The sequence below is a fragment of the Echinops telfairi genome, unplaced genomic scaffold (assembly GCF_000313985.2).
Source record: "Echinops telfairi isolate 266 unplaced genomic scaffold, ASM31398v2 ScPeMD7_7469;HRSCAF=8507_0, whole genome shotgun sequence".
NCBI classification, from domain to species: Eukaryota; Metazoa; Chordata; class Mammalia; order Afrosoricida; family Tenrecidae; genus Echinops; species Echinops telfairi.
This window is the reverse complement of record NW_022111372.1, coordinates 45,971,998-45,983,264: the sequence shown is the minus strand read 5'-3', so window position 1 is coordinate 45,983,264 and position 11,267 is coordinate 45,971,998. Positions and strand designations below refer to the sequence as shown.

General features: G+C 41.3%; 1 protein-coding gene across 1 annotated transcript in view; it reads right to left on the bottom strand.

Moving 5' to 3' along the window:
* Positions 1–11,267, bottom strand: part of LOC101651407 (zinc finger protein 850) — a 61,762-nt gene that overhangs the window by 7,225 nt on the left and 43,270 nt on the right. Inside the window, exons 7-8 of the mRNA XM_045284677.1 lie at positions 1,594–1,720; positions 1,079–1,174 (exon numbers count right to left, since the gene is read on the bottom strand). Of these exons, the coding sequence (XP_045140612.1) occupies positions 1,079–1,174; positions 1,594–1,720 (223 nt within the window). The remainder of the gene's footprint in view (positions 1–1,078; positions 1,175–1,593; positions 1,721–11,267) is intronic.

Here is an 11,267-nt window from a genome sequence, read left to right as displayed (position 1 = left end):
CAACAAGAACAGCACAAAAGACCCAAATCCACTGCCACTGAGGATTGCTGTCTCATAGAATCCCATGTAGGGTTTCTGAGACTTCCGATCTACATGGGAGCAGACAGCCTCATGCCAGTCCCATGCCTTGTAGGTTTAACCTCTGGACATTTCGAGAGTTCACATTTTCCAAGAAAGCCTCTTGTGTATTGCCTTCTCATGACCTGCTCATCCACAGACTGCCTTATGCCATTTCCCAGTCACCCACTCACCTGGAGAGGTGTCTTGGGGGATTTCTCTTTTCACCACACAAGGATTTTTTCGAAGCAACTGGCAGTTCATTTTTGGCACTGAAAATGAAATCCCTGTTCATGAGGAAGAAATGTTTTAAAATAAAATGTTTAAAATAAATATCAATCACAACATTCACATATTAGAAGGAAGGTCTAGGCAGGAGAGTGGGTACCACACACAAAATAACTTGGAAAGAATATAGAGTTCCGAATATAAGGAGTATCTTTAAGATGGGAGACTTTTATGTGACTCATAACCTATTCTGAGACTGGAGTAGGGGAAGGTTTCCAGGAGAGGATTGTGAAGGGGAAGTTGGGAAGGTTGATAAGGATAAGAACAGCATCAAGAATATTTCTACAAAAATGTATTTATTTTTAACCCTACAGAGCTTCAACCTTTCTCAGGACACAGATTAGAAGCCTCCAGACTGAACCTCAAAGAGGAAGCAAAGGTGTTTCTATAGTAAATTCTTCATTATAGACAAGCCTCCATACCCACTAAGCCCAGAAAATGAAAGCTATAAAAAAATCACACACCTATATACACTACATATTGAATCACATATTCTGTACTCCTATGACAAGAGAAATCTGACTAAGGAGCAACACATTAGGAGAAGTCAACTCTCCTTCAGAATCTGATGGACCACTTAATAAAAACTGTAGAAAGAGGGGACATGCCCGTCTCAACATTTCCCACCTGGACAGCACATCATGGAGGCCCCTGACTAGTATCTCCAAATGTAGCCTCCTCACTGGCAGTCCCCAGGTTATCAGAATGCACTATTTCCATCATTGCCCCTCACCTTTGCAGACACCGTCAGAAACTCCTTTTCCCACCATCCAGGGGTCTTTCCCTTGCTGCAACTGGGAGATAAGCTTTGGTTTGGAAAATGGAATCCCTGTGCATGAAAAAGAAAAAGGATAAGAATACAGGTTTCAAGCATAAAAGGCCATTCAGCCCTCAGGTACAGCTTGCGTCACCAGGAGAGAGAATAATACAAGGAAGCAGAGAGGTGTGTTCTGAGATGAGCTTTAAAAATCAGGCACCAGAGGGCAGTAGGAAAGGTGTCCTGGAAAGAAAGTTAGGGCTCTGGCTGGAGCTGGAACCTTCTAGGATTAGAGGAACTAAGGGAGCAGAAGAAAGGAAAAGTGTAGTAGAGATGCCCACCATTAACTCTATGAAGCTGAGACCTATTCCAGCAGCAATCTCTGAGGCCACCTACAGGCTGAACCTGAGTAAGCCATTCAAATGTCCTCCTTGGAAATGGCATTAAGCTGTTCCCATAGCAGATTCTGCATCACAAGGAAAGCTCCTTACCCAATGAGACCAGGTTTCTGTAGTTCTCCAGCATCACCTCTCGGTACAGGGCCCTCTGAAAAGGGTCCAAGTATCTCCATTCCTCCTGGCTGAAGAGCACAGCTATATCCCCAAATGTCACTGTTTCCTGTAACAAACATTCATTCCTATTTATTCAGGACTAACTTCTTCAAAGGTCTCAGAAAGATGCAGTAATAAGGTGAACATTGGGATTTCTAGAAAGCTATTCTAGAAATGTCTCCAAATTCTAAATATTTCAAATCAACAATTGGTGTGTGTGCGTGTGTGTGTGTATGCATGCTTAGAATATCCATCAATTTATTGAGTACCCACTGAGAGCAAAGATAAATGGGCATACCAAGTGCCGAGAGGGTAGGAGAAGAGGGCAAAGTTCCCAACAATAAAGAATTTAAATTTTAAATGGGAACTTTCAAAGCAATCATTTATATATATTTACTTCTGCCAATCTACTTAAAATACAAAATAAATGAAAGAGAAAAAAAAGGAATACATTTAGGAGAAATGCTTGAGTACTAAGAAATACCATTAGTTGAATACAAATATAAAGAAATTTCTGAGATATCAAGTTAATAATACAAATATTTTCTTAATACTTATACATTAGAAATTATAAGGACTTTTCATCTATTAGCTTACTTAAGTCTCATAATAATCCCATGAGGAAGATACCATTATCAAACCAAGTGAAGAAACAAGATTATCAAAGTTAAGTAACCTTTCAGAGGTAATACTAGTAGAAAGTGGTGGGGTTTAGGATCTGAATCCAGGTAGACAGACTTCTAAGCTATACTGTCAGATGGGTTTAATTTGATTATGAAAATCTAAAAACCAAAGACCTTGGAAGACTATACAGGTTTAAGACGGAATTTGTTGAAAAGCAAGTTCTCCCAGGAGAACTTCAGTAAAACTCCAGAACATGAGAAGCATGGTTCAGCTGGTGGACGGTAATGTTGTATAAGAGAGCTAACAAAAAATAAATTGCTGCAATGCTTTTTGGTGGGTATTTTATCCAGAGTCTATTTATACATTTGAACTTGCAATTCTACTTGTAGGATATTACTCTGGAAATAATCACAGAAGTTATAAAGGTATTTATTTAAGGATGTTTAGTGCAAGTGTTGTTGTTGTTGTTTAGGTCCCAGGAAGTTGGGTCTGACTCATAGTGCCCCTATAAACAGTGGAGCAAAACACTGCCCAGTCCTGCCCCATCCTCACAACTGTTATATTTGAGCCCATTGTCGCAGCCACTGTGTCGATCTATCCTGTTGGGGGTGTTCCTCTTTTTCACTACCCCTCTACTTTACCACGCATGATGTGCTTCTCCAGGGACTGATATTCCCTGACAATATGTCCAAAACATAGACAAAGTCCAAGAGATGTGTTGTGTTTTTTGGCAGTCCATGAAACATAATGTTCTTCTCTAGCACCACAATTCATATTCATCAAGTCTTCTTCAGTTTTCCTTATTCTATGTCCAACTTTCACATGCCTATGAGGCAACTGAAAATACCATGGCTTAGGTCAAGCAAACTTTAGTTCTCAACGTAACCTCCTTGCTTTTAAAACACGTTAAAGAGGTCTTGTACTGCAGATTTACCCAATGTAATGCATCCTTTGATCTCTTGCCTACTGCTTCCATGAGCATTGATTGTGGATCCAAGCAAGAATAAATCCTTGACAACTTCAATCTTTTCTCCATCTATCATGTGGTTACCTATTGGTCCAGTTGTGAGGATTCTAGTCTTCTTCACATTGGGTTGTAATCCATACTGAAGGCTGCAGTCCTTGACCTTCATCAGCAAGTGCTTCAAGTTCTCCTCACTTTCAGCAAGCAAGGCTGTGTCATTGCATATTGCAGGCTGTTAATAAGGCTTTTTCCAATCCTGAAGCTGCATTCTTCTTCATTAATTTAATATTAAAGTGCAATATTACTTATATTAATATCTTGTTGTAGGCTAAATAATGACCCCCTAATCTGTCCACATCCTCATTCACAGAATTTGTAAATGTTACCCAGTATGAAAAAAGGCACACTGCAGATGTATTTAAATTAAAGATGTGAAAATGGAGAGATTATCCTGGATTATTATTCAGATGGACTGACATGACTGCAATGGTCCTTTTAAGAACAACCTGGGAAAAGTTAGAGTCAGCAGAAGGTGATGTGATAGGGGAAGCAGAGAATCCAATGATTCACACTGAAGACAGAGGAAGGGCCCTAAGTCAGAGAGTAATGGTGGCCACCTGAAGCTGAAAGAAGCATGAACACAAATTCTTCTCTTAAGAGTTTCCAAAAGTTCGCCCTGCTGACACCTTGACCATAAGATCAGTGAAAATGATTTAACTTCTGATCTCTAGAACAGTACACGAATGAATTTGTGTTATTTTAAGCTATAACTTTGTTATAACCACAGTAGGAAATAATAATGACATGGTTTCTTACTGCTGTCGGCAGAATACTCCCTCAAGACAAGTGCACATATATGTCTTTCCATTCCATTACCAATGGGCCTTACAATACTTCCTACAAATTGGCATCCCTTTCTTTTAAAATTTCATTGGCTTTTTAAAAAAAACACAAAGTATACAAGTTACTTCAGAAAAAAATGAGAAAATACCTGAAAGCAAAATTTAAAAAATTATATAATTTATAATCATGCTAAATCTCAGAGACAACTTTTTTCAGGAAGGTATTTCAGAATTTATATCCATTATTATGCTTTAAGAATATACTCCAGAGTTTACATCCAATTATATAACAAGTATTCTTTTGGAAAAATTTTAAATAAGAGGAAATAAGTACATGCTAAAAAATATAAATAGCATAAAGGTATGTTAAGTGTTCTCCCTTCTCCCAGATTAGCAGTTCTTTACAGAAATATTTGATGCACAGGACACATGGGTCCTTTTCTAATGGTAAAATTCTGAATCTTGTTTTACTTGCATCTTATAGATCTTGCCACATCTGGAAGTATAGACCTATTTTTTATAAAAGCTCTATGATAGACACTATTATACTGATAACACAACTTATTTAATTATTTCTCTTATTGAGGGATATTTAGATTTGTTACATGCTATCACAATGTCAAGTTGCTTATCCTCAAATGAAGATCTCTGGATACATGTACATCAATATTCATAAATTTCTAAAAAATAGACAATCAAAGTACATGAGCATTTCCTATTGTGACATACCAGGATTTACTTTCAGGATGACCACACCTATATGTTACCTATCCCTTGTGCTCTTCCTATAATTGTGACATAGCATTCCTGCACCAAGAATGGAGGTCCAGATTTCCTCCCTTGAATCTGTGCAGGGGCTTCTAAGTGTCTTGACCAATGGAATTAATGCTGAGTGACTTCTGAGCAAAAGTAATAAAGCAATATGCTTTCCTCCTGGCTCACTTCCACTCGCGTGCTCTTCATCCTCACTTTTGCACTTCAGCCACCACACTGTACGCCTACTACTCATGGAGAGATCGTGTATCGGCATCCCATGAAACATCTCTAGTCAAGGTCTCAGCCACCACTTAACACCAACTTTTGAGATGATTCAACCTTAGTCTTTCTGCTGAAACCCTTGACTGGTAAAACAGAAATAAGTTGTTTCCACTGCTACCTCTTCAGTCATGACCCAGAGAAACTGGGAGAAATGATCAACTGTTTCATTCAATAATAAATCCTAAGGCTTGGGACAACAGAAAACTAAATACAGTCTGTATTGCCAAACTGCACGTTGTTACAGGTTAAGCCACTTTATTCTCCTCCACAGTGTGAGAAGACCCGCTGGTATAAAGTCAGCTCCATAGTGTTTCCGAGGCTCTCGGTCTTTAGAAAAGCAACTGCCACATCTTTTTGTCAAAGGCACCTGGTGGGTTTGAACCCTGCCTGCTTTGTGCTCTTAAATTTCTAGATCTTAATCAATTTAACATTAAATAGTATAAAGATTTGAATTTCTTTAATTATGAAATATATTAATCAGTTTTCATAATTAATAATAATTCCATCCTCCACAGCTTATAGTTAGAATCCTTGCTTATGTTCCTGTTTGTTATTTTACTTTTTCTTATTCACTTTATTTTCTGCTGCTAAAAACCTTTTTAAACTGTATCTTGATTATGCTGGATTGAACCTGATACTTGGCCAGTCGAACTCCCTATAGATACGGCCTGAACTGGCTCCAAGCAGTTCATAGTTGTTCTGTGACAGAAATTTCTTCCCAGGCTTTTTGAATGTTGATGGGAATCTTCTCCCACTGCCACATTATTTGTATTTTTGTCTTTAGAACAATAGGATCTTATTGTTACGAACTTATTGCAAGCTGTTATTGTTTTTTATGGGGTTTCCCAGCTGTGAAGCACAGGAGGAGTGGATGTATAAAGATAATTACTGATACAAAATGTAATAGGGAATGCAGGGGTAAGGGATGGGCAATAGGAAAGGAAAGGGAATTTCGGGAGTAAACAATGAAGGCGGGAAGGGGGAGGGAGCACTAGAACACATCATGACTGCACAACTCAGTTTAAAGGTGATTCAGTCCTGGGGGGAAGGAATGGTCTAAGATAGATGTGGTGATTGTACAATTCCCCTTGACATGATTGAGTGATTGAACTATTCAATTATATGATATATAAATTATGTGCCAATAAAACTGTTGGGGGTGGGGGAGATGCCGAAAGACCAAACAAAGATGTCACTTTGCTAAGGTGGATCTGACGCAAGCCATGGTATTTTCAATAGCCTCATATGCATTTGAAAGCTAGAGAGTATATAACAAAACAGGAGAATATGTCCATTTGAATTACGATGTTGGCAAAGAATATTGAAAGTACCATAAACTACCAGAACAAGTAAATATGTCCTGGAGAGGTACAACGAGAATGCTCCTTCTAAGTGAGAATGGCAAGACTACATCTCAAATACCTTGTACTTCATCAGGAGGGGCCAGGCCCTGAAGGCCATCAAGCTTAGTAAAGTAGAAGACAGCAAAAAAGAGGAAGACCCTCGGTGGGATGGATTGACAGAGTGCTTCCAACACTGGTCTCAAATACGGTAACAATGTGTGCATGGTGCAGGACGGGGCAGCGTTTCACTCTGTTGTACATCCACAAAACACAAACTCGATGCTCTCCAGTTGGATCTGGCTCATAACTACCCTACAGCAACCCTACAGGTCGAGGTAAGTCAGAACCACCTTGAGAGCACCTAATGACATGATCGATACATGTCATAGTTAGGCACCCCACAATGGCTTTAGGCATGACTCCAGATCATTCTGCCATGGAGCTGCTGCTGCTGCGATGGTTGTTAGGTGCCGTCAAGTCAGGTCCGACTCGGAGAGACTGTATGGACAGCAGGACGAATACTGCTCAACCAGATGGTTCAAATCACCAATCATTTGGTTGGGAACCAAGTGCGTAGCCATTTCCCCGACAGGGACTTGTTTTTCTTTTTGAGGGGGAGCAAAATTATTCTGCACAATACCCTAATAACAGATACATGATACCGTATTTGTGTCATAAATAAAATCTATGGAACGTTTTAGCACAAAGAGTGAACCTTCATATGTACTTTAAAAACAAACCAGAAGGTCAAGAGGAAGGAATGCAGTAACAAAAGAATCAAAACGTATTACAACTACATAAAACCACCTCACTGAAAGGAGCAAGGAAAAAGGGGCTGATCTTAATCGGTTTGAAAATGAGTGCAATCTGTAAGACTAGCGGGAAAAGGCACTGTATCCCAGCACTGTAATCTGGGTGATAATGTTGTTTCCCATGGAACTACAGGGGAATGCTTTAGCAACTAAAATATAACTAGGTGTGTACAGCAGAACGGAACCGTTAACTACAATGCATGGCAGATGGTAAGAGCCAGATTTATCACTGCTGGAGTATGAGTTTAAAGATAAGGAAGAAAGAGTATAGCATCTGGGCTCTTAAAGGCTTGAAGGTAAATAAGCAGCCATCTAGCAGAGAAGCAACAAGCCCACATGGAAGCACAGCTGTGCAATCATGAGGTGTTGACAACAGAATCAGGTAACAGGCACCAAAAGACCTGCCCCCCCCCCCCAACCAAACAAAACCCCACATTGTCGAGAACAAGGGGGGTTGGAGCAGAGACACAAAACCCATCTTTAGACAATAGGACACCCCCTCACAGAAGGGTCACAAGGCAAGGATGGGTCAACCAGTGTGCAGGATAGCACCAATGAAACACACAACACTCCTCTAGTTCTTTGAGAGTTCCTCACCCCCCATTATCATGACCCCAGTCCTGCCTGTCAGTTCTGGCTAGATTGGAGCATGTGCACTGGTACAGATAAGAGCTCATGACACATGGAATCTAGGTCAGATAAACCCCTCAGGTACAGAAATGGGAGTAGCGATGCCAGAAGGGTAGGGGGAAGGTGGGGCCAGGAGGGTAGGAAGAGAGAACTGATCGCAATGATCAATGCATAACTCCTTACCCCCTAGGACCTGAACAACAGAAACATGGCTGAAGGGACACAGCGGTTCGTGTAAGATATGAAAACAATAATAATTTATAATTTATCAAGGGGTTAAACGGATGGGGGGGGGAGGGAAAAAAGAGGAGCTGACACCAAGGGCCCAAATAGAAAGTAAATGTTTCAAAAATGATGGCGACATTTATACAAGTATTCTTGATAAAATTGATGTATGGAATGTTATAAGAGCTGTAAGAGCCCCCGATAAAATTATTAAAAAAAAAAAAGACAAGGAAGAGAAAGAAGCTAGAATGCTTCATGTGATAATAGAGCTGGGGACAGTAGCATGAACTCATTGTTGGCTTAATATACAGATGAGTACACATAGAAAAATGTGCAGATATATTTACAGACACATGTGAGTGTATGTATATATATATACTTTCTTTTTCTGCTAAGAAGCCCCCAAACAAGGAAAATCACACAAAACACAACCAACCTCCCACCACGGTAATTGTAAAATAAAAAGCAGAAAAACCTTAACCCAAAAGAAAGGAGAATAAGAACTAGAACAAATTTAAAATGGCTCAAAGGGAAAGCAAATGATGTTAAAATTTAACCTAACTACATCTGCATTAGGAGAAAAAGAAGGCTTTCTATCCCACGAAGAATCAGTCTTGGAAACCCAGAGGGAAGTTCTACGCTGCCCGATAACGGCACTACAAGTCAGAATTGACCCGGGGCAACGAGTGGGGTTTGGTTTATTCTCTGCATCGACCCACTTTCCGATGCGCTCTGTCGGAAGGCACAGCTATTCACAGCCCCACTCAATGGTCTGAGAGAATCCAATGGCGGCTTAATCCCTGTGAGGACTCTGCGAACAGATTTTGGGCATTTACTGTCATCTACTAGGTGCTCAGAATTTAATACAGGGGTAGGGCCTTAGATGGCCTACAGGGCAGACATTTTAAATATACTTTTTTTTATCATACACTGTTTTCTTTTTCTTCAAAAAACACGTGTATGTTATTGTGAGGTGCCATCAAGATGGTTCCAACTCATAGCGACCCCATGTACAACAGAACGAACCCAGGCCTGGTTCTGCACCACCCTCACAATTATGTCTGAGTCACTGTCAGTCCATCTTTTTGAGGGTCTAGAGTTGATTGTGGTGATGATTGCATAACTCTTTTTAATACATTCAAACTATTGAATTGTATGGTACGTGAATTAGATGTCAATGTAACTGTTAAAAAATTTTAAGGATACGGATTTTCTGTCCACAATGCTTCTTCTCAATCATGCTAACAGGCATGTCACTCTGTTTCAGCCTCTAAGCCAGCAGTTCTCCTTTCACAGCGGTCGCCTAAGACCATTGGAAGACACATATTTCTGATGGGCTTAGGAACCGAGTCAGAAATTATAGGCTTTGGGTGTGGCAGAATGGAAGAGAGACAATTCTGAAAGGGAACTGAAATTAGGAGAGAGACTAAACTTGCATGTGGATATGTTTAATATGGACTTGGTAATGACTAACTGAAGTTCCTGGAAGATGATCTGCCCAGGACAGAGTTTTGTGGAAAATTCACTGATTAAAGTAATGAAAATGTATCTCCAAAGTGGAAAAGGCAGAAAATGGCCCAAGAGGGCAGTTTGAAGTAGGAGGCAAAAAAAAAAAACAAAACCAGAGAAGGAAAAAGGAGGCCTTCACTGAAGAGAGAGAATGCGACATTTTAAAACAATGTCTACATTTAATACAAATGCACTAGGGAGGGAATTCCTTTAGAAGAGGGCAGACTTCGAGAACGTCCGTGCTGTGTCCTCTCTGACGGCAGTCTCTGAGCCTGAGTCCAGGTAAACTCTTTTGGGGGTAGCTGTGGTTTTCCCGAATCACAAATAAATCCCGATGATCAAAGTCAGTTCAAAATGACCCTGTTTCTAAGTTGTTTTTCTTGAATCTTCTTGGACATGTAATCATATTTTCTAAGATTGGAGCCAGGAGCTTCTTGGAGAAACACCATCTTTCTTCTTTGTACTCTCAGTGCCTTGCATTGTGAGTGCTCGGTGTTTGTTGAGAGGCATCTCTGGTCTTTCCATGTCTGTCTCAGCTGAGACTACAACCTCTATGAAGAGAGGGGTGACGTCTAATATCCAGACTTGTCACCATGCCCTTTTCGTAGCAGTTAACATATGTTCACAGCTGATTCAATTTGGGGCCAAGAAGTGAGTTTAGGGGGATATGAGCATGAACTAGGGTCAAAGGAAGCCTATTTCTCAGCAGTCCTTCCATAGCCCACGGTCCTGGGGTAAGCTTGAGGCGCTCTGGGGTCTCCACAGAGAAATGATGGAGACGTGCCTGGACAACGATCCTAACGACAATTCACGAAAACAACAAACTTCACTTACCATCACCCCCACTGGCAGCAAATCCATGGCCATGTCTGCTTTCTTCAGTGTCCTGAGAAGGGAGGGCAGTGCTGCCAAGACAAGTCTGCAGAGAAAAAACGCTATGGGGAACTCTGGTGCCACGGGGTGGCTTGGGAGAGCAAGTTACACACAGTCTTCTGTAATGTCCACCAAACGCAAGCCAAATGAAAGGAGTACTTCCAGTGTGTCAATCTTCTTTCCCCCACCTCCACCCCAAACATACAGGCCAGATGGCTGTTCCTCTACCCCTTGGGAATACAAATCCACAGCTGCCCCCTCTTACAGCATCCAAGCTAGAACTAAGTAGTCATCCCTTCCCCCCTACAAACAAGCCAATGGGGAGAGGTCAAGAGCCCCAGCTTTGCAGAGACTATGAGGGCACCTGGAACAGCCAGACAAGTGGCCCCAGCTGCCCGGGCGGATGATGCAGGAGTTTGCACTGGGCTCTTCAGGCGGTAGCATGCAGTTCAAAGTAAACAAACGCACTGCCATGCAGTCAATTCTGACTCAGTGCGCTTACAGGGCAGGGCAGAACTGCCCCTGCGAGACCCCCAGCTTGTAACTCTTCACCGGAGGAGAAAGACCAATCTTTCTCCCTTGAACTGCTGCTGGTTTTGAACTCTGCTGACCTTGGAGTTAGCATCCCACGGGTGTACCGCTGTGCCCAGCAGGGCTTCATAGCATCCTGCTGGGCACCCTCAAACCAGTGGGAGGGCCGCTATTTTAGAAGGGTAGACCCAATCTCACGTGCACTTTCTCCATCAGCAGTCTT